We start from the raw sequence: 26,749 nt of genomic DNA, 5'->3' as shown, positions 1-26,749 counted from the left end.
GTACTAAAGCCCAGTTGAGATGAATGATCTTTTATAGTGATACTAGTCTTCTCTATTATAAGATTTTCTTCACCTGGATAGGGCAGAGGTCAACTAACTGCGGCCCATAGGCCAAGTCTAGGCTCTGGGCCAAGGCTTCTCATGGACTCCTTTTGTAAAAAAAAAAAAAAAAAAAAGTGTTACTGTAACACAGACATGCTCATTTATTGTCTGTGGCCGCTTTGACACTACAGTGACAGAAATGAGTAGCTGGTTCTCAAAGCCTACAATCTGACCCTTTACAGAACAAGTTTGCTGACCTCTGGTGTAGTTAAACCTGGATATGGGTACACGGAAGACAGACATTTGGAGTCAGGTTGAGGTCTTGACAAATGCAATGATAACATCAAAGATATTGGCAGTTGAAGTATTGAAACTTGGGATCCAAGCTGAAGAAGGAAAAGAAGTGAAGAAAGAAACTGATAGGACTTCTGGGATTTATTGAGGTGTCTTGTAGGTAGCTGGGCGGGGGGGAGCAGAAATGATATAAAATTTGGTCATATATAACTGAAATAGGTGATTCCAAAGGAGAAGCAGTTCTAGGTGATGAGAATGTCCTGGGTGTGGTAGCTGAGGTTGTATGGCACTGAGAGGCAGAGTACTGGCTAGATCGTCTGTGTAGATACTGAAGTCCCTCAGAATGGAGCAGAAGGGAAGATGGTGAACCAAGTGGTTGTCTTGTCTTTATCTCTGGGATTTATTAGAGAAAAATAAATAAATTGCTAACAGTGTGAAAATAAGTAAATAGAAAATTTGTTGCTTTTGTGATTATAATTAGAACTTACACTTATTTTAAATGTCTTTTGATTACTAGATTGCAGATGTATTTAATTTTGAAGAAACAGTTTATAGTCATCATATGTCTCCAGTTGCCACCAAGCACTGTTTGGTAGCAGGTTGGTACATATGTTGTTTTTTAACATATTGAAAACTTTCTCCCTTTTAATATCTAGTTAGTTTTGATATAAACATTTTAACCCTGATGAAGATCACAATTCTTTTTTTAAAAAAAGTGTGTATTACTCTTTATATTCAGTTTCAAGGATATTGTACAAGTTGGGCACCGTGCTAGGTTTCAAAGTGGCTAGGATTCACAGATTAAGAAAGCACATTTCTGTTCCCTTAAGAGTTACTTTTTTTTAATTTTAACATCCTTATTGGAGTATAATTGCTTTACAATGGTGTGTTAGTTTCTGCTTTATAACAAAGTGAATCAGTTATAAATATACATACATCCCCATATCTCCTCCCTCTTACTTCTCCCTCCCACCCTCCCTATTCCACCCCTCTAGGTGGTCACAAAGCACGGAGCTTATCTCCCTGTGCTATGTGGCTGCTTCCCACTAGCTATCTGTTTTACATTTGGTAGTGTATATAAGTCCATGCCACTCTCTCACTTCGTCCCAGCTTACCCTTCCCATCCCCATGTCCTCAAGTCCATTCTCTACATCTGTGTCTTTATTCCTGTCCTGCCCTTACGTTCTTCAGAACGAGTTTTTTTCTTTTTTTTAGATTCCATGTATATGTGTTAACATACGGTATTTGTTTCTTTCTGACTTACTTCACTCTGTATGACAGACTCTAGGTCCATCCGCCTCACAACAAATAACTCAATTTTGTTTCTTTTTATGGCAGAGTAATATTCCATTGTATATATGGGCCACATCTTCTTTATCCAGTCATCTGTCGATGGACACTTAGGTTGCTTCCATGTCCTGACTATTGTAAATAAAGCTGCAGTGAACATTGTGGTACATGAAAGAGTTACTTTTAAACCACCAAATTTTCAAAGATTTTACGTGAACAAAATTTGGCAGCTTTTTCATTTTGACACAGTAAAACAAGGAAATGATTTCCTTTTCTCTAGAATGTGTGATTCAAATTAAACATCCATTTTTATGAAAGCACCTGCAACAAAAATTTTCATGTGTAAGAAGAAAAAATGTTTTTCTCATATCAGGTATCAGGTCCCTGTGATATTATTTCTGTGGCACTTCATGAATCTCCTCACCTCCAGACATCAGTCAGCTGCTTCATCTTTAAAGAGTTTGGGCACTAACTTTTCTTTGAGGTTCACTCAGTCTGTGTCCAGAGTTTCTGTGAATCTGTTACTAGTGATTGGAAGTATATCATTAACATGGAAAAGCTAAGCTATTAAAATAAAATGAATTTTTCTAGTTATAAACATTAATAACTATTTAAAGTATATTATTAGCATACATTTTTATATTTCTGCATGGATATAGTGAATATGTCATGACTCATATGGTAGTTTCTTGTTTCCTTTTGGTGATGATTTATAGTAAAATTATCTGAAACTTTTTGTTTTGTTTTGTTTTTACAGTTGGTACTAGAGGGCCCAAAGTACAACTTTGTGACTTAAAGTCTGGATCCTGTTCCCACATTCTACAGGGTATTTGAAACAACAACTGCTTTGAGTAAACCATTCAACAAAATGAAACATTATTAACAATGTATTCTTTATAAGTGACATGACTGATGTATTTTGTGCTAGTTGTTAGAAGTCAGCAGAGAAATAAAGATCCTTTTGTGCATTATTGTTATAAAACTAAGCTATTGAGGAGACATTTTTATGTACAGTAGCCACAGGGGAAGCTCAAAGAATATAGAAAGTCTAACTCAAAACCTTGTGTTATTTCTACATTGAAAAAAATGAACTACTTATGAAACTTACATCAGTACATTTGTCTCCATGAGCATTTTTTAATATTGTTCTGGCTGAGTAAACATTCTTAATATTTAGGTGCTTGTTTTCTCAATAAAAATATTTTAGAAAAACGTATTGAAATAATACTTTGGTAAAGTTTTACTAGCTTAAATTATTTTTGCTACTTTTTTATTAGTATTAGATCATCTAATTCTAAACAATGAAAAAATGGGATGTAATTCAGATATAGTATTTTTATTCATCTCTGAGAAACACATAATAAATATATCAGGAAAACTTGGTGAGATGGATAACATTTGTTTTACATTATCATGAATTTCTATGAATATAAGCTAGGTAGATGAAAATATATGATTTGAATAGTTAGGTAGAAGTGAATTAAAATGCTGAAATCACTTATCCTATGAACTTATCACTTGTGCTTTCTAGATAAAAATTTTTATATAAATGCCTTTTACAATCATGAATTAAAATAATTTTTTTCTGTTATAACTTTCTGAAAACTTAGAGAACATTTTTATTCTTTAGAATGTTTATCTTGTATGGTGGTTTGTTGCAGGGATTCTGTTGTGGAGATAAGTAAGCTTGAGCTATATCACTTATTAATAGATAGACTTGCTAGGCTAACACCTGTATTTAAAAAGACAGACTCACTTGCTCTGAATGTTTTTTCCAAAGCAAACCCAGACCTTTTATAATAAAATAGCATTGTGAGAAATGCCCCATAGACTTCACATTAATATTTAAATATAGATTATTATAAATGTTAAAAATATCATGATTGTATCCATTTATTTTTAAGATTTAGTCTATGCTTTCTTCATAATCCGACAAAATTAATTGCACTGTACCTTTTGATTTTTTTCAAATATTTTGCGAGTCATTTTATACAGTTGTTTTGCAGGTCACAGACAAGAAATATTGGCAGTTTCCTGGTCACCGCGTTATGAGTATATCTTGGCAACTGCAAGGTAAAATGCAAATTATTTGGTTTTGAAGTTAATAATTAATGCTAAGCATTTTGGAAAGACTGTTTTTATGTTAGATGCATATTTAGTTGCTAAGTAGTTCCTGGAAAATAAGATAATTGAGTTACAGATTTTAATTCATATCACCAAAAGAAATCTTCCTTTGCATCGTAATCTTAATCCTGAGTATCCATCTTGAAGGTGCTCACTTTGTAAAACAGAAAACAACAGAATCTATGTAGCAATGCAAATCAACTAGTACTACCCATGAAACAACTGTTTTGTGTCATTTTTGCTTACAGAAGTGTAACACTGTCAATTTAAGAATAGTAGCATTTTAGGGCTTCCCTGGTGGCGCAGTGGTTGAGAGTCCGCCTGCCAATGCAGGGGACACGGGTTCATGCCCCGGTCCAGGAAGATCCCACATGCCGCGGAGCGGCTGGGCCCGTGAGCCGTGGCCGCTGAGCCTGCACGTCCAGAGCCTGTGCTCCGCAACAGGAGAGGCCACAACAGTGAGAGGCCCGCGTAACGCAAAAAAAAAAAAAAAAAAAGAATAGTAGCATTTTAATTCATTTTCTTTAACCCAAAATTATTTTGAATCTGATTCAACACACTCATCAATTCATTGATTCAGTTTACTAACATTTAATGACTCCTATCATGTGCCAAGCAATGTTCTAGGGACACAGAGGTAACACAGGCGTAGTCCTTTCAGGAAGCTAATAGTCTAATGAGGGGGTATAGTCAGAAAAGTCAGTGATTTCAGAACATCCTGAAAAATGCTTTAATAGAGGTATGTTTCTGGTAGGTATAATATGGGAAAAAAGAACAAGAGCACTTAACTCTTTTTCTTTTTTTTTTAATTGGGGTATAGTTGTTTTACAGTGTTGTGTTAAAAGCACTTAACTCTTGAGGATCAAGGGAATTGGGGGTTTTATTTGCTGGAAGGAAGAGTCTTACATATTTAAATGCTGACGGAAAAGTATTGCTGGAGAGAAATTAGTGAAGATAAGAAATGAAGGGGTGACTTCCCCAGTGGCACAATGGTTAAGAATCTGCCTGCCAATGCAGGGGACACAGGTTTGAGCCCTGGTCTGGAAAGATCCCACATGCTGCAGAGCAACTAAGCCCATGCACCACAGCTACTGAGCCTGCACTCTAGAGCCCATGAGCCACAACTCCTGAAGCCCGCACGCCACAACTACTGAAACCTGCGCACGCTAGGGCCCACGTGCCGCAACTGCTGAGCCTGTGTGCTGAAACTACTGAAGCCCACGTGCCTAGAGCCTGTGCTCCACAACAAGAGAAGCCACCACAATGAGAAGCCCACGCACCATAACGAAGAGTAGACCCTGCTCGCCGCAACTAGAGGAAGCCCACGTGCAGCAGAAAAGACCCGATGCGGCCATAAATAAATAAATAAACAAACAAATAAATATATTTTTTTAAAAGAAGGATGAAATGGAAGGAATAGTTGGTACATCAGGACCTTGACTAGGCGAGAAAGGGTAATATCAAGGGTCCCAATAGAAGGGGACACTGATTTGACACATGAAGGGCATCATGAGACTAAATGGAAGGAGGAAAAAGGCATGAATACAATTAAATCTGTGACTTTGGCAGAGAAGCTCAAGAAATGCGAACCCAGTGGCCTGTGTTTTTTAGTGAGTGGAACTTGATGTCATCTATTGAAAATACTGGAATGGGATGCAATTTTCAGGGAAGGTAGTTAAAGATTTGGAATAACAGTTTTAAATGAATGGAAGAGGGAGCTGATTAAGGGCACATAGGATTGCAGGTCAGTATTTTGTGCTCTATCGAAGGTGTAGCCCACAGCTGTACTAAGCCACAGAAATCAAAACATTGAATGACACAGACTTAACAATTGTCTAAAAATTGTTCAAGTCACAGGTATAAGGAAGGAAATAAAATCACCAAAAGGCTTATAGGAAGGATCAAGGACCTAATGAGATAGAAGCATGAGTGTTGATAAGAAAATTTAAAAACTGAAGGGACAGGAAGTAGTAATCAAATTTTGATATAGACATTTTAATAAAACTTTTTGCAGAAGAATTATTACAAAAACTACTTTTATTAGTCTTATAAAGAAATGTGTCTCAATATTTGTAAAGCAGCCAGCCCTTCCTCTCTGTCACAGTTTATTCCTCAAAGAAGTTTCTGTTAATAGTTTGCAGAATGTGACATTGAAATTTATGATTTCTGAAGTAGAACAAAGTCTAGAATGTAGCCATAAGAAGGCTGGCCAAAGAGGTGTGAAGGTGAGGAGCTGGGCACTGCTTGTGGGTCCATGCTAGAGTGGATTTACATTGTTTGTTTCTTACTTGGTTTTCCTCAAATCAAGAGGGAAACTAAGAGGCTTTCAATTCTCAGAGTACCCCAGGAATTTGAATCAATACCAGAATGGACCTAGTAATCAATGTTAGGAGTCAGTTATGTCCATATCTTATCTGTTTCAGAAGAGACTTAAGTCCTCAGACTCCTCCCATTGCAGACCTATTCCCCAGCTGGAAAGAAAGAAAACCAAATTGAGAATGGGAAATGCTAACTTTTTGCCGACTATTCTAATTGGCTACATTTGATGGTGATGTGTGAAAATAATCAAAGTTATGGGAAGAGATAAACCCTGTATAGATATTTTTTAAAAAGGTTTATAAATGAGGAATAAGCTTATAAAATGCAGCATAATACTCTTTCTAATTAAAATGACCTGGATAAACCCAACAGGTGGGAATATTATTGAGGGCTTTGTGAGGATATGATACCATCAGTTGAACTGATTTATATTTTCTTTAGTAGTAGTTTAGGAGCTGAAATTAATAAGTGATCATGGTTTTACCTTTTTTCGTTTCACTTGAAATAAAATGAAAATAAGTGTTGAATTTCTAGGAGACATTAAATTTCTTTCTTGTATATCTGGCAAAGATTGATTTGAGTACAGGAAACCAAATAAAAATATTTTGTTCTTATGATTCACCTTATTCTTAATTTTTTTCATATAAAAAGAAAAAAACCCCATATTTCTACCAAATGGATTCTTAAGCAAAGTGAAATTAGTTCACTGCTTGATTATCTAGGCAACATTTGAATAACAAACAGTAGAACAGATATAGTAACAAATTTGCCAAGGAACAAAGCTCTAAGCCTGTCTAGTCTTTGGAGAGGAAGATGCTCATGTCATTAAAAACAACAGAAAAAACAGCAGAATTCCGTCCTTGTGATTTACTTTTTTTTTTTTCTATTTTTTCACTTCTTTGTGCTACTATTGACTATTGAATATTTGCTGGAAAGGCAAAAGTATAACCATCCAAATGTACAAATACATTTGTGCTAATATACTGAGACCTCTCTATGCCATAATACTGGAAAGGTGGGTGAGGAGTACCGTCATTATCCTAGCTCTACACGTTAATGTAACATTTATGTCTTCTCAGTGCTGACAGTAAAGCAAAATTATGGGATGTGAGGAGAGCATCAGGATGTTTGATTACTCTTGATCAGCATAATGGGAAAAAGTCACAAGCAGTTGAATCAGGTAATGAAAAACATATTAATATAGAAATATGGCATTGATAATATTTTTATATTGAAATTTTTGAATTGAAACCAAATAATAAATGTATGTTGACAAACTGTAGATTTTATATTTTTTTAAAAAGGCATTCACAACAAATCAGTTTCTAAATTTACATCAACTAAATTATGGTTGTCTTTTTTTTTTTTTAACTGAGGATTCCAGTGAGCTTTTTTTTTTCTTTCTTTAAAATTTTTTTTTATTTTTAACATCTTTATTGGAGTATAATTGCTTTACAATGGTGAGTTAGTTTCTTCTTCTTTTTTTTTTTTTTGCGGTACGCGGGCCTCTCACTCTTGTGGCCTCTCCCATTGTGGAGCACAGGCTCCGGACGCGCAGGCCCAGCTGCTCCGCAGCATGTGAGATCTTCCCGGACTGGGGCACAAACCCGTGTCCCCAGCATCGACAGGCGGACTCTCAACCACTGCACCACCAGGGAAGCCCAGTTTCTTCTTTATAACAAAGTGAATCAGCTATACGTACATCCCCATATCTCCTCCCTCTTGTGTCTCCCTCTCACCCTCCCTACTCCACCCCTCTAGGTGGTCACAAAGCACTGAGCTGATCTCCCCGTGCTATGCGGCTCCTTCCCACTAGCTATCTATTTTACATTTGGTAGTATATATAAGTTATGGTTGTCTTTCTTTAAGATACAAGTAAGGGGACTTCCCTGGTGGTTCAGTGGGTAAGAGTCTGTGCTTGCAATGCAGGGGGCCCAGGTTTGATCCCTGGTCAGGGAACTAGATCCTGCATGCTGTGTGGCGCGGCCTTTAAAAAAAAAAAAAAAGAAAGAAACTAAAAGATACAAGTAAGTATGGCATTTCTTCTGCCCCTGAATTTTTGAATATAGAAACTTTTCTGGATTAACTTGTTACTTTATATTTTTCCTCACATGAGACCAACTAATACAAATTCAGTGCCATTTAGGAAGTTACAATAAATTAAAGAAATGGTGATATTTTGTGTCCATTTTGTCATAAAATTTGCAAGCTGTGTTTAATTTGAGTCCACTGCAATCCAGGTGACAAAGTACCTCGATTGCATTTTTATAATAGAATTTAATTTCTGTGTAGGTTAAAATTCTGATTCAGAATTAAATTTGGACCAGAAATACATTAGGTTGAACTATATAAAACCTATGATTGTTTTAATAATATTTTAAATTAACTTAATCAGGTTATTGAGAATTATGCTTTCTCAAACCTGTTCATTTTGAAAGTAATATAAATTTTGATTGAGACTAGAACACTTCTTTAAGTGACAAATACTAGTAGTATTGATTTTTAATAGTCCTTGGAATGATTTTTAGATTGAAAATGGAAATAATATATAAGAAGTTTAATTTAAAATTTTAATGGTAGGTTTATGAAGTTAATTGAGTTTGATAGCACAGCTTACTCTCTGAAGAAAAATTATATTTGGCAGGATTTTCTTCCTTTGCTTTTCCTATTTGCCTCTGCTTTTATGGTTCTAATTTATATAGCTTATGTTCAAGTAATCCAAAGGGATGATTTTAAATATAATCAACTTATATTTAGATAATTCAGATAGTATTCCTTTAATATGTTTAAATAACTATATCATCAAGCATTAAGTGTGTGTTGAATTTATAAGAACAGATCAACTGAATTGTGTTTTTCATTGCAGCAAACACTGCTCATAATGGGAAAGTTAATGGCTTATGTTTTACAAGTGATGGGCTTCACCTCCTCACTGTTGGTACAGATAATCGAATGAGGCTCTGGAATAGTTCCAATGGAGAAAACACACTAGTAAGACATTTTAAGTACCTTGAATGTTTTGGATCTACATTAAAGAAATGAATCTGTGACTTAACACTTGGTGTTTTTCTGTAGATTTGACTTTGTTTCTTGCCTCTGAATCACAGCTTTCTTTATATAATATTTTTCCATTATGTGAACTAGTAATTCTCAACTCAGGACAACCCGCCCCACCTCACCCCACCACATTCTCCCCACTTAGTGGAGAATCATTGCTCTACTGAGCCACTGTGTATAATGGGAGCGTGCCATCTCTCTCAAGTATATTGTAGAAGAATAAAAGATTGAGAACAACTGATATAAATTAAAGCTATAAAGTTAGTCAAATTTTATACTATATCTGACTTTTAAACAAAATCCAAAATGAGGGACTTCCCTGGTGGCTCAGTGGTTAATAATCCACCTGCCAATGCAGGGGACACGGGTTCGATCCCTGGTCTGGGAAGATCCCACATGCCATGGAGTAACTAAGCCCGTGCGCCACAACTACTGAGCCTGTGCTCTAGAGCCCGCACGCCACAACTACTGAGCCTGTGCTCTAGAGCCCGCGCACCACAACTACTGAGCCTGCGTGCTGCAACTACTGAAGCCCGCGTGCCTAGAGCCCATGCTCCGCAATAAGAGAAGCCACCAGGGTGAGAAGCCCACGCACCACAACAAAGAGTAGCCCCCACTCAGCGCAACTAAGAAAGCCCGCACGCAGCAACAAAGACCCAATGCAGCCATCCATAAATAAAAAATAAAAATCAAAAATGAATGTTATAGTACCAAAACATACGGTAATTGGAATAGAGGTGTTCTAAAAGTGCTAGATTCTTTTTTTTTTTAATTGAAGTATAGTTGATTTACAGTATTGTGTTACTTTCAGGTGTACAGCAAAGTGATTCAGTTATACATATGTAGATGTATATATCTTTTTTTTCGATTCTTTTCCTTTATAGGTTATTACAAGATACTGAATATTGTTTCCTGGCTATACAGTAAATCCTTGTTGTTTATATATTTTATATATGGTAATGTGTATCTGTTAATACCATACAACTAATTTATCCCCTCACCTTCCCCTTAGGTAACCATGAGTTTGTTTTCTATGTCTGTGAGTCTGTTTCTGTTTTGTAAATAAGTTCATTTGTACTAGTTTTTAGATTCTGCCTATAAATGATATCATATAGTATTTGTCTTTCTCTGTCTGACTCACTTCACTTAGTATGATAACCTCTAGGTCCATCCATGTTGCTGCAAATGGCATTATTTCATTCTTTTTTATGGTTGAGTAATATTCCATTGTATATATATACTACATCTTCTTTATCCATTCATCTGTTGATGGACATTTAGGTTGCTTCTGTGTCTTGGCTATTGTGAATAGTGCCACCATGAACATTGGGTTGCATGTTTCTTTTTTTAATTCTTTTTTATTTTTTTAAAATTTTTATTTATTTTATTTTTGGCTGCGTCGGGCCTTCATTGCTGCGTGGTCTTTCTCTAGTTGCGGCGAGCCAGGGCTACGTTCATTGCGGTGTGTGGGCTTCATATTGCAGTGGCTTCTCTTGTTGTGGAGCACAGGCTCTAGGCACACAGACTTCAGTAGTTGCAGCATGCAGGCTCAGTAGTTGTGGCTCGCGGGCTCTAGAGCGCAGGCTCCATAGATGTGGCACACGGGCTTAGTTGCTCCACAGCATGTAGGATCTTCCTGGCCAGAGCTCAAACCCATGTCCCCTGCATTAGCAGGCAGATTCTTAACCACTGTGCCACCAGGGAAGCCCACATGTATCTTTTCTAATTAGAGTTTTCATCTTTTCCCGTTATATGCCCAGGAGTGGGATTGCTGGATCATATGGTAACTCTATTTTCAGTTTTTTAAGGAACCTCCATAGTGTTTTCCATAGTGGCTGCACCAATTTACATTTCCACCAACAGTGTGGAAGGGTTCCCTTTTCTCCACACTCTTTCCATACAAGTGCTAGATTCTTATGTGGTAATTAATTTTTAGTCTTTTTAAAAATTTATGTTATAGTCCTTACCAGATGTACCTCTGGTTTAGTCACTTTCAGAATAAGCTACCAAAAGTTTATAATTTGGCAATATACTAATAGCTAATATTTATTGAGAGCTTATGTGCCAGTTACTATGCTAATAAAAATTAACATTTAATATATGTGCCAGAGTATACATGGTGTTTAATCACCACATCAACACTATGAAGGTTGTTACTCTTATAACTCCCATTTTACACATGAGGAAAATAAGACATAAAATTAGGTAACTTGCCTGAGTTTACATAGCTACAAAGCAACAGAGTTTGACTCTAGATTCTACTCTTACCATAATGCTGATTATACCCAGACCCCTTAAAGCATTTATTAACTACCTTAAGGTTCATATTAATATTAATCATATTCCTTTCTTTAATCATCCTTTCTAGCTAATTCTTAGATAATCTAGGTATCACTTTTATTATTAAAAACTAACTTTAAGGTCAGAATTGTTTGTGCCAGATTACTTTAGGGTTTGCTAATCCCTCTTATTCTTTATGAAATGCTTCTCCATCGTGTCTCAGGCTAAAAACTCAGACATTGCAAATTTTAATTTAGAATCTCCCACTCATTATATTGTACCATGTCTCTAATCAGGTCACACCTTCCTTTTTCTCAGTTTATTCATTTGTTTAATAAGTATTTATTGAGTACTTCCTATTTTCCAGGCAGTATTATACAGCAATAGAGAAAACATAGAAAAGTTCTATCCTTGTGGAGCTTACATTCCAGGGAGAGAAAGAAAGACATCCATCAATCATTGAACGGATGGATGGATGAATGGGTAAAATATATATTCGGTGCAGTAAGTACTATAAAGAAAAGCAAAGCAAGGAAGGGAGCATAGAAAATATTAAGAAGCTGGAGTTGATGTTTTACCTAGGGTAGTCAGGCTAGGTCTGACTCAGAAGATGACATTTGGCCTTAAGGAAATGAAGGATGAACATCCAACATCTGGGAGGGAGAGCATTCCAGGAAGAGGAAGGAAGAAAATACAAAGACCCTGAGGCAGGAGCATGCTTGGGATACCCAAGGAGCATGTATGTGGCTCTTGTGTTAGACTAGAGTAAGCAAAGGGGAGAGTAATAGGAGATAAGCAACAGAAGGAACAGGATACCAGAACTTACAGGCTTGTAGCCCTTGGTAAGGGCTTCGGCTTTTTCTATGCGTGAGATAGAAAGCCACTCAAGGCTTTTGAGTGGAGAAGTGACAGGGTCATCTTGGAAAAGTAGGTTGACATGTGCATCAAAGGTGAATGTGATAGAAATAAATGGTATTGAGTACATACATAAATTGTTAATGTGATTTTATTCCATTTTTCTCTCCATCTTGAAGGTGGTGATACTCATACTCTATGGATTTTTGCTAGTAAGCCCATATTTTGAATAGTGTGTTTAGAATGGATAAAGAGGACTTGATCAAAGGAAAAGTCATACATGCAAAAATACTAGAGTGGCCCAGAAACTCACCTACAAAGAACACTTAAAGGAGTTGGGACATTGATCCCAGAAAAAGTAACTCTCAGGGGAAGCACACTGTATTCAAACACTTAAAGTGCTGTCAGACAGAATAGTAAGCAAATTTCAGTCCTGCCATTTAGTAATTTGGGGATATTAGGCAATTTATTTAAGGTGAGATCATGAAGGACTATGGTCAGAGTTTCAGTGTCTCCATCTTGTAAATCAGGATTATTAGTTACCTAAACAGTAATTGTAAGGGCAAAATGGAAGTATGTAAAGAGTAGTACTGTACCTGCTAAATAATAAGCATATCATAAATGATAACTATTTTTATTGTATGGTGTTGCCTTATTGGTAGTACCCTTATAATTTAAGAAAAATGTATAAGTACATGCTTCCAATATATGTATAATTATTTATAAATTATATACACGTACTGTTGTGAGGCTATATATTATATTAAAGCTTAATTTCTTATTTTTTAGTTAAAAATGAAATAGAAATTCTCATATTTTCCCCTCATACCTTAATGGATCATCTTACAGACTCTTTGATGTGCCAACTGCACTCTGGAAACCATTCCCTTAGAGTACAGAAAACTGTACCTACAGGGAAAATTCACAGAGAGACAGCTTTTGGCACAGCAGCAAAATTTTAAAATAGCTATTCTGGTGTTTACTGTTTTAGTTATTGGTGTTATCATTCACCCAGTCACCAATGGCTAGAAAGTGGGAGTCTATCCTTTATTCTTCCCTTCCCTTATCCCAGCTATTAAATCATTTACAAGTCCTCTGAATTGTTTCTTCATAATTTATTTCTTAGCTCTCTTCCCTTCCATCCTCACTTTGGGCCCTCATGGTCTCTCTCTTTAATTACTCTAATGTCCGTCTAACTTTTCCCAAACTCATCTCCCAGTGAAAGTGTTTCCTCAGTAAACTTTCAGGTTATGAAAACTGAATATTTTTGCCTGTTGTGCACAAGACCTTCATAAGCTGTCCCTTCTAACTCACTAGCTTTATATCTTGCCACTTCCCCATTTTTTTCCCTGTCCTTAGCCATACTGAGCTACTTAAAGGTCTTTAAATATACACTCTCTCACCCTTCCATTCTTTGCGTCGACTGCTGCCTTTGCTTTAGAATACGGTCTTCTCCTTCCTGTCCTAGCTGCTTCTCAGCTTTCAAGATTCATTTCAGGCACAATTTCTTTTTAACTCCTCTAGTCTAGCTTACCTGCTTCCAGAGTACCCAGTGCTCACTTGTATTACAGTAGACTGTGATCATCACTTAGTGAAATTAAAGAAAAATAATTTACCACAGTGTGGCACAGTATTTTTTGATTAGTATAGTCTAGATTTCAGTTTCTGATTCTGTCGCTTACTAGCCAAGAGACCTTGATCGAAATACTTAACCTTTCTAAGTGTTTTCTTTTTGTTTAATAATGCTACCTATCTCATAGTATTGTTTTGCATATTATATGAAATAATGCATGTAAAATATTTAACACATTGTCTGATACTTACAGCAAATGTTAACACTTAGTAAACATTACCTGTCATTATTATTAATTACGCTGATAGTTGTTTGACAGCGAAATGGGCTGCCTTATGACGGAATCTCGGCATCACTGTAGGTGTTTATTCAGTGACTAGATGTATATATTTCCTGGGACAATAAAAGGGATTCACAAGATAGGGAACTGTGTTTGCCATCATCCTATCCCACATCTATGAAATTTTCCTCCCCTATCAGAATCTTTTCGAAGACTGTACATACCACCTTTTAGACATCATAACCAAAAGTAGCCTGTTCTTCTTCAGTACTTTCATAATATATAGCATGATATTTGTCACATACTGCTTTTTATGGTAAGTGTTTATAGTCATAAAATGGGAAGCTTAGATAATCACCTAGCACAGTGTGTGACACTAAGCACTTAGTAATTGGTAGATCTCTCCTTTCCTTCATCTGTTACTAGAACTTCATTCCATAGGCATTGAAAAGATACTGATAGTTTTGAGCCCACAGGTGATTTGATCACAGCAGTGATTTACCAAGATTAATAGGACAGTAAGTTGCAAGATGGATTGCAGGGGGAATGCCTAAGGACAAAGACAAAAGTTAATTATCTGGTCCAGTATTTATACCTCATTGAACACTTTCCAGTTCACATTTGGGAAGGAATGTGGTATAGTGGAAAGAAAATAGGTTTTGTAGGTAGGTGATCTGATGTGTGAATAAGACCATCACATTCTAGCAGTTCCTAATTTTTCCAGGAGGAACAGAGAATTGCTAGTTGAGATTTGTGTTTTGTCTCCACCCCACCTCCCCACCCCACAGTGCTATTCTACAAATTGTTGTGCATGGAGGATCGAAAGACACAAATGAGAGAATGTTATTCTTTTAAATATATAGGAATTAATAAATCTAGGGACTCACTGAATACTTCTGTATCCTAAGTGTTTTCTTATGCATTATTTCATTCTTTAAAAAATATTTATTTATTTATTTGGTTGCACTGGGTCTTAGTTGCGGCAGGCAGACTCCTTAGTTGTGGCATGCAAACTCTTAGTTGCAGCATGCCTGTGGGATCTAGTTCCCTGACCAGGAATTGAACCCTAGTTCCCTGACCAGGGATTGAACCCGAGCCCCCTGCGTTGAGAGTGTGGAGTCTTAACCACTGCGCCACCAGGCAAGTCCCTGCATTATTTCATTTTATTTTTCACAATAACTCTGGTAAATGATGTTATTCCTTTTAACAGATTAGAAGAATGAAACTCAGAGATTAAATCATTCGTTACTCATAAGAGGCAAAAAAAAAAAAAAAAAAAGGAGGGATGGAGTGGGTTTCAAAAACCCAAGTCTACTGATTATAAGTTTAATGTTTTAACATTTCACTGTACCACTGCTGCATTGAGAGTTGAACACATGTGCTCATTTCTGTCACATGTTAACCTCAAGAGTGGGTAAGCCAAATGTAGTATCCACAATTATCAGCATATATCCATTTGAGTCTCAGTATTTGTTTATACACAAAAACACACACATATGCACACACACACACACACACACACTCCCACCCAACCTTTAGAAAAAGAGAAAAAGGCAAATCACTCACTGTCTGTTTAAACTCCAGTATTAGCCATAGTGAAGGGAGGTATTGGTGATCTGCTTGCTCATAACTCCTAAATGATTAGATACTGGTTTTACACTTACCCTAAGCTTCTTATCTAAATTATCACCAGGAAGTAAACCTTTATCCCCAAGCTTCTCGGACTTTGATGGACCTACAGAACATCTAGGGATCTTGTTAAAATGAAGGTTCTAGTTCAGTAGATTGGGATGGGGCCTAGAATTTGTTTCTAACTGCTCAGGTGATGCTGATGTTGGTCTTGCATCTTTGACTTACAGGTGTAGAATTTTTGTTTTTGTCCCAAATATATAATTATTTATAAAAAGCCGCAATTGTAGTATATACAGTATTTGTGTTCTTTGCTTTTTTATACTTAGCTTTTATCCCTATTTTCTGCATAATTTTCATACTTATGATTTTTTAATTTCTATATAAACTGTAGAGTTAATATAACACTATTAGGAATTTACATCTATTCTCAGTTACTTTGCCATTCTAGATAGTGTGGAATTGAATTCCTCTCGGCATGTACCTTTTTGCTGTTTAATTATTTCCCTAAGATAAATTCCCAATAGTAGTTACTAGGTCAAGGAATAAGAATATCTTTGTTGTTTAAAGGGTACAGAGTTTCAGTTTTGCAAGATGGAAAATGGATAGTGGTGATGGTTGCACAGCAATGTGAATATACTTAATATCACTGAACTGTACACTTAAATTGTGGTTAAGTTGGCAAATTTTATGTTATGTGTATTTTATCGTAATTTAAAATGTTATAAATAAAAAGAAAGTTATCCTCCCTCCAAAAATATATATATATTATATATGTATGTGTGTATATATATAATTTTTTTGGAGGGAGAATATATATATATATGTGTGTGTGTATATATATATATATATGTATATATATAAAGTATACTTTATATTTTGTTGCATAATAAACCATTTGGTCTTTTAGAAAGAATGATCAAGTTGTGGTGCCACCTACACGTTTACCTCACTTGTACTAGTATTGAGTGTCTCAATGGTTTATTAAAATTTTTGCTAAATGGTCTAAAATGATTCTTCAAGGTTGCCTTAATTTGCATTTTTATTTCTATCACAGTTGAAATGTGAACATTTGTTTTTGTGGGTCTATTTACTGTTTGTGTTTCCCTCGTATATGAAATGTACATTTATGTCATTGGCCCTTATTCCTATTAGGACATTGATCATTTTTTTAGACTTACTAGAGTCATTTCTATAGTAGAATATTTTAAGTAAATATTTTTTGCTATCTTTGTTGTCTTTTTAATTCAGATTTAAGTGAGTAACTTTATGCTTTTACATCCTACAGGTGAACTATGGAAAAGTATGTAATGACAGTAGAAAAGGATTGAAATTCACTGTCTCCTGTGGCTGCAGTTCAGAATTTGTTTTTGTACCATATGGTAGCACCATTGCTGTTTATACAGTTTACTCAGGAGAACAGATAACTATGCTTAAGGGACATTATAAAAGTGTTGACTGCTGTGTATTTCAGTCTGATTTCCAGGTAAGACTGATATTTAGGGGAATTTAGAATGTTTGGGTAGCTGGCTTGCCAGAGTAGTTGTGTATAAAAGAGTAAATTGCAATTTCATTCTAAGGAATTATACTTTTTATCCACATCTGAGCTAGAGTTTATTAAATAGAGGATAGATTTTTTTTAGGTGGCATAGGATGTCTCTGTGAATCAATATAATACTGTGCAACTTGACTGGGATACATTCTTTCTTTTGTATATGGGCTCCATTTATTTGGCAGTTGAAAATCTCTGGCAAATTAAAATACTTTCTTGCAAACGAGCTCTTGGGAAAAAATGGAACATATGTGTCTCGTCTCAAAGTATAGTTTGTGTATCTTGATTTACATATGTGTATGAAATTTTGTTTATTTTTTTCTTATTTTCTGCCAAGGGCTAATAAGTTTACTTAGTGTTGATGCAACTTACATAATTTCTTAAATACCTATGGTTTTTGTTTGTTTAACATCCTAACCTTTCTCTTTCATCTCACCAATGGAGCAGATTGTTTTTTCCATAGAACATTTGCATAGATTACCTCATATGCTCCTTTAAATGAGTCTCTAATGTAGCAAGATTGTTGGTATTTTCCCTGCATCGTAGATAACGAAAATGAAGCTCGTGAAAATTAAATACTGAAAGAATGAATATTATGGGTTATTAGAGCTAGGAGGGACTTTATCACCTTATTCATTCATTCATTAATACTCATGACTTAATTTGTGTCTGACGCTGTGAAGTAAGATATACAGGGCTGGTTTTTCAGCCAGAACACATCAGTATGGCGGTATCCATTATTAAAATACTCAAATTCATATCCTGCTGTTTGTTACATAGCTATTGTACTAAGCCCCCTAAGTGACCTCCAGCTTCACCCCCTTCCCTGGGGCCTCCTAGACCCAGTAACTAAGAGGGACCTTCAGACCCTGCTCCCTCTCTATGTTCAGTATCTCTTCTGATTGGCCAGTGTCCTGGTGTACCAGTTATTAAATATTTTTAGTGTTACTCCTGGGAAAAGGCTACTAAGGCAACCAGAGGGGTGATGTGACTTGCCTCAAATCAGCAAGTAGATTGACAGAGCATGATTATCTATTCAAAGAAATTCTTAGAATACAGTACCTCTTTTCTTATCCAGAGTCACTTAGAGACACAGCCAAGATTTTAACACAGGTATTCTGACTACCAGTTGTTGCTTTCCACCAAATCAGAGCTTCCTAGAATGTATTGAAAGTATGTCATGATAATTGATTCCCTTCAATCCCTGAAATAGCTGGGACAAGCCTAGGATAGCCAGAGAGCTGGGGCCAGTTGCCTCCTGACAAATACCATTTCTTTCTTTCATTCATTCATTCATTCATTCATTCATTCATTTAGCTGCATTGGGTCTTCGTTGCTGTGCGCAGACTTTCTCTAGTTGTGGCAAGCAGGGGCTGCTCTTTGTTGCAGTGCACAGGTTTCTCATTGCGCTGGCTTGTCTTGTTGCAAAGCATGGGCTCTAGGTGCACGGGCTTCAGTAATTGTGGTGCATGGGCTCAGTAGTTGTGGTGTCCGGGCTTAGTTGCTCCGCAGCATGTGGGATCTTCCCGGACCAGGGCTCAAACCTGTGTCCCCTGCATTGGCAGGCGGATTCTTAACCACTACACCACCAGGGAAGTCCGACAAATACCATTTCTGTATGTGCTGTGCCCTAAGAAAGATTTGAATCACTGCATTACATCAGAAAGCTTCCAACTCTTATCCCATTCCATTTATTATGATTTCTGACAAGGAAAATAATTATAAATCTAAATTATAAAAGTAAAGGAGAGGGCTTCCCTGGTGGCGCAGTCCACCTGCCGATGCAGGGGACACGGCTTCGTGCCCCGGTCCGGGAAGATCCCACATGCCGTGGAGCAGCTGGGCCTGTGAGCCATGGCCGCTGAGCCTGCACGTCCGGAGCCTGTGCTCCGCAACGGGAGAGGCCACAACAGTGAGAGGTCCACACACCGCAAAAAAAAAAAAAGTAAAGGAGAGTAGTATTTTTGCATCCATTCAGCATCAGAACCCTTTTAACCAATTACATGTTACACACAACCCACTATCTGAAAATAAAATTGATATTTATAGTAATTCTATCATAAATGTAAAAATTTGAATATACCCAACATCAAAATAAATAATGATAATAATTGATTATTTCCCTTTGACTAAAATAGGGATCCATGAGTCCATTCTGCTATTAGTAAGTAATAAATTGAAAGTCTGATGAGGAATGGGATATTTACATAATCTCAAGGTAGCACCCTACAAAATATTAATTACAAAGGTAAAATGAGTAATTTTACCTTGAAGAAGACTGGCATAGGTCAGCTTAATCAAATTATCAAAGTGTGTGATTTTCCTGGCAAAGATATATCACCTGAATTTAATCATGAGGAAACATAAGACAAGGTTATCTGACCTTAGTGTATCTTGGATGTATATCTTCTCAGGAAACTAAATTGCTCTAGGGCACTGAGCATATGAAAATATCTTTGCATCATCCATAGTTAGTGTAACCATACATTCTAGATTTAACAATGCAGTCTGTAGAATTTTGTTCCATTTAGGAAATCTGATAATGTGTAACTAAATGTAATTTACTTAATTCTCTTTACATCTATATTTCCTATAAATCACTTTATAATCTTATTTTCCTTTTACTCAGAACCTTTACATATTTTTTTAGAAAAATACTAATTGTACCATGCCTCAAATAGCTTTTGAGATGAGTAACAGTAAAACTAAATAATTTCATACCAGAACAGGAAAAAAAAGTTATAGTGTTAGAAATATTTGTGTAGAAACATTTAGTCAGTCAGAGGTTTATAACCACTTAACATTTTGCTGTTTTTTCTTTTTAGCCCTTCCTCTTTGCTTAGTAGCTTTTAAAAAAATTGACCTAGTATTTTACATCCTGTTTTTTTCTTTTCACACTATGACTATTTGGTTTACATCCTGCTCCTTTCTCTTGACAATATGGATATTTTCCACTGTCATTAAATATTCTTCAAAAATAAATTTAGTGATTATGTAATATCACATCATATTAATGCAGCATAAGTTTATAAATCATTACCCTGGACAATAATTTTTGGAAAATTATTGTTATTTTTGTTATTATAAATATAATATTGATGATAATATCCTTGAATTTCATGTGTGTCTTTGGCATGATTTCTTAGAAAGGCATACAGAAACTTCTGACACATGTTGAGATTTCATTCTCTGAAAAGATTATAGCAATTTATACCCTCTGTATGGGAGCGTATCTGTTTCACTGCCCCATAGGAATATTTTCAGTACTAGCCAATATAACATAGTTCTGAAGTTTTGTGGGGAGGCGAATGAACATTGTTCAGCATGTGCAGACAGCATATCCATAAAGACATTGACATTGACTGTGCATCAGCCCAAGCTTCTTATAGAATAAGCTTCTCGGGCTTCCCTGGTGGCGCAGTGGTTGAGAGTCCGCCTGCCGATGCAGGGGACACGGGTTCGTGCCCCGGTCCGGGAGGATCCCACATGCCGCGGAGCGGCTGGGCCCGTGCACCATGGCCGCTGAGCCTGCGCATCCGGAGCCTGTGCTCCGCAACGGGAGAGGCCACAACAGTGAGAGGCCCGCATACCGCAAAAAAAAAAAAAAAAAAAAAAGCTTCTCAGCAAGCATGGCATATATGTCTTAATGCTCTTTAGTTGCGTTCTTTTTTTGAACTTTTGGCCTATTTTAGCTAGAAACTCATATGGTTTCTTCATTGAAGTCTTTATTAAAGCTCAGTTATTGACAGAAAAGGACGAAATTTATTTCTTCCATTTTTTTCTCATTCTCTGACACTTGAAATAAATGGATACTATGATTGATTAAAAATTACAGTGATTGTTTTTGTGAATTTTAACGTGTTAGCAACATGTTAACATATCCTAATACTATTTTTAAATACAAAACAAGGCTTTACTACATCTTAAACAAACAAAAAAAACATCAGCCCAGTTTCTTTGGGGAGTAGAAATAGAATTAATCTTAATTAATCTAACCTAAGAAATAATCATTTAAAAATTGATGTCATTTATTTCAGATTGGCACCAGCTTTAAAGTGACCTACAATTACATCTTTGCTTTGTGTTATAGGAACTTTATAGCGGTAGCAGAGACTGCAATATTCTTGCTTGGATACCATCCTTATATGAATCAGTTCCTGATGATGAGGAGGTAAATATTATTTACACAAATTGAACAGTGACTTCTAAATCATAAAAATAGTTTTTATTAATTTACTTTATATGAGAGAAACTTTTAAAGCATTTCTTGCTATTTTGTGATTGTAAAAATAACTTGCGTCTATAATATATTTGGAAAATTCAAAAAAATATTAAGAGAAGAACATAAATTTCTGAAGTTTATTAATTACTATTAACATTTTGATTTACTTCATTCTTGTTTTTTCCTGTGCATACTTTTTAGCATGGTTAATATTATGCTTGAGCATACAACTTAGCATCCTGCTTAAGACTTTTTCCATGTCATTAATAAGTATTTGTAAATATTGTTTTTAATAATATAGCATTCTGTCATCTATTTACCATAATTTACTCAAATATTTTCCTATTGGAAGACATTTCTTTTGATCATTATAAACACATCAAGGTAAATATCTGTTCAAAAATTATTTACATTTCTGATTACTTCTTTGGTTAGATTCCTAGAAGTAGTGTTACCTCTTGAGTTATCATGTATGACATGACACTATCAAATTTTATCAGTTTATACTTCTACCAGCAGTCTGTTAGTGCCTATCTCAGAGCATAAACTGGTACAAATATGACAGTGTGAAAAGAACCTGAAAAATGTGGCGGGAAAACAAAGATAAATAAGACATGATTTCTGGTCTTAGGTAGTAGCCTCTGAATTTTTTTACTTTTTTGTCAAGCTATCTAAAGGTGAAATCTTCCAGATTTCATCACGTGTCTAATTTGATTTATTATGGCTTTGATTAGTTTTAGTGTACATCTGCTTTAAATACTGAATTTTTTTGTACAAAGCTTAATATGTTCAAATAATTTGGTTCAGCTATTGATTTTGCATTATTATTTAATTACTGTGTCCTGCTGTTTGGGAATTACTATATACATTAAATCTAACTCATAATACTCTAGGCCATGTTAGAAAGTTTAACAATCATTCACCAACTGAAAACTATAAAAAAAAACTAGAAATAAATCATCTTTGACTTATGTATGAAAAAAGGATATTATTTAGAAGAAAACTAAATTGCTTATTTTATAAAGAGAGTATGTGACTCTGATGGTTTATTTCCTCATTATATAGTTACAGTGATAGTTTGAACTCCCCATCTAGAAGAATTTTTGTATATGGGAAGTTAAGCTGAACAAGTAGAAATCAAACAGAGGTGCACATAAGTTAGCTTTATAGTTAGGCTTTAGAGCTATGAAACCTTACCTTTTAAAATACACTGTATATATGCTTTAAGATAGGCACCATTCTCAAATTAATATAAAATTGTAAGTGCTAAGATTATTTCCACAAAATTTTAGTTTGAAAGATTTCTGTGAGTGTAGGTAGAACGTGAATATGATCGCGATGCAGATCCCAATAGAGAAGTCTGTCTACACTAGACCCTGTTCCTTACATGTATATTTACTATTTAACTCATATTTAAAAGTATTTTCATCTCACCTATCAAATGGATGACTGCTGCCGTTCCCCAGAGAGGCAACTTAACACAAAACAAAACATACACATGCACATACTCACACACTCACTTTGTCTATAGTTTCAGGTAAACTAAATAATAGTAATACTGGTAACTGGGTTCGAATCCCAGTTCTGCCATTCATTAGTGATCTGAGACAAGTTTATGATATCTTCAAACATCAGAATCATCAAAGCAAAATTGTTCTTAGGTTTCCTTTCAAATCCACCCTTGAGATGAGATTTACTTCTCCATCAACCAAGATACAATCCCTTAGGGGTGTTTCTTCTGATATCCAAGATAGAGGAGGAACTTGAAGGGCATTGGGCAATAGGGGCAGGTTTTATGGTCTTTAAGCATAAATCCTATTATTTAATTGGCAGGCTGTTTTGTTATATTCTGAGGAATCTGCCTTCCTTTTGCCCCCTCTTCCTAACATTTGGTCACAACCAAAGCAAGCCTATGTAACTCCTACTCACTTTTTCCTGCCTGAGATCTCTAGGGTGACTATATTACAGTTTAAATCTGACCTCTCATCAAGAATCTTACTTTATTTTGACAGTTACACAATATGTAGCTGTTTTATTTACCACTTGTGTAGATGTATAATCACTTGCTATATTGAGACAACCCTATATTCTACCTATAAAGATTTTCCACTAATTACCAGTAAGAAATGTAGAATTTATCAAGATGCATGTGTGGAAGATGGTCCAGTTTGGTTTTGTTCTTCCTTCCCATTATATGGACCTGAACTAGATCCGCTTTAAACTCATGCTTCCCTGTCTCCATAACATTCACAACTATCTGTCAGTAGAACAGGCAGGCTGGATGGATATGTTCAAGCGTAGAAAGAATGTCCACTAGGAGGAGATGTTGTAGAGAAAACTGAAGTAATAGATGGTAGTTAACTTGATCAGTAGGTCTCAAACAGTATATGTGTACCACATCATATATAACATTTTTACTGCAGCTTTCAGTTACAAGCAAGATGTTTTATTTGTGTTTTTTAACAATAAAATGTACTCCTAATAATACTGTAATATATTTATATTGTTATCCTTTACTGCTATAAACAGTAAAATTTATATGCAACTGCCTTTCCAATTTTCACTTATTTTTGTTTGCTTACCATAGCAACAATTATTTACATTAAAATATAATTTTGCTTCTCTGTTGATTTTTCAAATGAAATTTAAATGTTTAATAGGTTACATATTGGGCTTCCGTAGTGAAATTAGAAGGCATGGCCTTTGTGTGGTTCATCTACCCAGGGACATTTTGGTGGATATCTAAGGCAGAGTTAAAGGCTTTTAGAGCTAGAGTAGGGAAGCATAATCACCTAACCCCTAAGGACAATACATCTTTAAATAAACTGTCACTAAATAACCTAACTTGGTAGTTAAATTATAAACCCAGAAAGGTAGGAAATTCAGTAAACACTTGGATGAAAAAAATAAAGGAACAGTCTTCAGTATGCTACTCTTGCAAATCAGTGGACTGCTACTAGAAATAAATGAATAGTTTGCTGAGGTTTGGTAATAGTTTTGGATCTGGATACCAGGCATAATGGAATTTTGTTTGTGCAACTAAGTGACAATAGCCAATATTAGGTTTACTAATGGTGACAATACCACCATTAGATTAAGTAATGGACTCAGATCTAAGCTTTAACAACTATAAAGAATACCTAAATTAACATATTGTTTTCTGATTGTCCTGGCTGATACTTGGGGAATTTACTGCAAACACCCACTTTGTCTACTGTTATCATTGTTTGAATTTTAAGAGTCTAAATCATCATGTTCATCAAAAGGAAATGAACATTCTCAGACATACAATAGGGGCTACCCTTAACATAAAATATTGCTATATGTTGTAAAAGGTAATATATCTAAGATAATTTAAGAATAATCTAAGAACTAATACATTATTGGATTCGGAGTCTGAACAAACTGGCAGCAAACATAAAAGCTGCAGAGTAGGAAGCACACGTGGCCCATAATGCCCAGATACTCAAAAAAAAAGAGATCATGTTAAAGTCCTTTAATCATTTGCCAAAGAATAAGAAGGTTAGCCATTCAAAAATTTTCCCCAAACAAGTGAATTGATTTGAAATACCACAGGTAATTAAAATTCCTCTGTTGCTGATTACATTTATTAGGTACAGCTTTAAAGTTGTAAGAGTACTGTGATGTTTTGTTATTTTAAATAAATACCGTCTAATGCATGTTCTGTTTCACAGAAATCTCCCAGGGAAACCTATATGCTAATGACAAAATGTTACCGTTTCCAATACATTTTGCCTGTCTTTTTCAACTGCTTCCCTAGCTACATACATACATACATACATACATACATACATAAACCTTGCCACTTAATACCAAAAATGATATTACTCTGTTTGATGAACTCCTTATTCCCCACATGTGGATATTTGCTTATTTATAAAAATCAGGTCCATCCAAGCAGTAAAAAGTTGCTCACATTAATATTTTGGGCTCTCAAGTCAGACTATAGACCTGAGTCCAGCCTTAGCCACATGGATATTAATGTGCCCTCTTCTCCAGGTAACTCCAAAGAGGCGTAAAAATGCCTTAAGTAATAGCAGCAGCATCGTGTGTGTGTCTCTGTGTCTGTGTGTCTGTGCATGTCTGTGTGTGTGTATGAGGTCACTACTTTGAAGGAAACAGATAATTTAGATAAAGTCTGATATGTCTATTTAAAATGAAGTTACATTATTTTATACTGTATGCGGGGTGTTTCTTTTGTTAACTTTTGGTTTGAAATTAACAATTATATAGTTTCTTCAAAAATAATCTAGTTCCTTTTTATCTGATATATTTCATAACTATATTGTGAGCCTAAAATTATGAGGTAGAATAATTGAGTCTTTCTTTTTTGCCCCTCTTTTTAGACTTCAGCCCAATCACAATTAAATCCCGCATTTGAAGACGCCTGGAGCAGCAGTGATGAGGAAGGATGACTGTCATTCTTAGTACCTTTTTGTCTCTATTGATGAAACTTTTAAAACAGGACTGTTTTATTTTTTTAATTGTCCAGTGACAGCTAAATTAGCCCTGAATTTGGGTGGTTTTTTTCCTTTTGTTTTAAAATGAAGTTAATAGTTGCATGAAGTCCTGCAACAGAGTTCCATATAGTTTATTTAATCAGAACATGTCTCCTTGATCCCAGTTGCTATTGTTTGCCACAGCCTGTATAGTTATAGTAGAAGGAGACAGGTCATGGTAGCCCCTTTGTGGGAACTTGAGCAGATTGTGTGAACAATAAGATGCAGTCTTAGAGGATGAGCACGTAGAGGTTATCAGCACTGACTTTCTCCTGCTGGTTGTACCATCACCTTGCTCATTTTCACTTTCAAGAATGATTTTACTGAGGATTATATCAAAAAGTATAGTTGAAAAGTTAACATCAAAATTTGTTTATTATTATTTATGTATTCCATTTTTGCAATGATTTCATTTACTTAACCGTTGTCTAGCTTTATGTTAAATTTTCTTGAACTCATTGCCTTCCACAATCTAAGAAGCGCATCACAGGAGGTATTTAACTTAGGGAAGATACCATGTTTCCTTTATTTTAATGCATCAGATGGCAGCTTGAACTACTCTTCTATGAATCTGTTTAAGATGTGACCAAGTCCTACTTCATTCATCAAAGCAGAAAATATCCTGTCAGGGAATCTGGCTTAAACATGAAATGTAATAAAATTTCTATTTTATTTTCTGCTCTTCTTGTGTCATAACCCACAAGTGATTATC

General features: G+C 35.5%; 1 protein-coding gene across 1 annotated transcript in view; it reads left to right on the top strand.

The window, feature by feature from the left end:
• ERCC8 (ERCC excision repair 8, CSA ubiquitin ligase complex subunit) overlaps nucleotides 1–26,379 on the top strand; it is a 58,649-nt gene extending 32,270 nt beyond the window's left edge. The window contains exons 5-13 of the mRNA XM_081233394.1: nucleotides 854–935; nucleotides 2,384–2,452; nucleotides 3,609–3,699; nucleotides 7,149–7,249; nucleotides 8,936–9,060; nucleotides 9,274–9,330; nucleotides 17,032–17,229; nucleotides 21,386–21,466; nucleotides 25,885–26,379. Of these exons, the coding sequence (XP_081089520.1) occupies nucleotides 854–935; nucleotides 2,384–2,452; nucleotides 3,609–3,699; nucleotides 7,149–7,249; nucleotides 8,936–9,060; nucleotides 9,274–9,330; nucleotides 17,032–17,229; nucleotides 21,386–21,466; nucleotides 25,885–25,953 (873 nt within the window). The 3' untranslated portion in view covers nucleotides 25,954–26,379. The remainder of the gene's footprint in view (nucleotides 1–853; nucleotides 936–2,383; nucleotides 2,453–3,608; nucleotides 3,700–7,148; nucleotides 7,250–8,935; nucleotides 9,061–9,273; nucleotides 9,331–17,031; nucleotides 17,230–21,385; nucleotides 21,467–25,884) is intronic.
• Nucleotides 26,380–26,749: the final 370 nt, after the last annotated feature.

This window comes from Mesoplodon bidens (genome assembly GCF_964165515.1).
Source record: "Mesoplodon bidens genome assembly, chromosome: 4".
Taxonomy (NCBI): domain Eukaryota; kingdom Metazoa; phylum Chordata; class Mammalia; order Artiodactyla; family Ziphiidae; genus Mesoplodon; species Mesoplodon bidens.
Note: the sequence above shows the minus strand (reverse complement) of the source record. Positions and strands in the feature narration are given on the sequence as shown.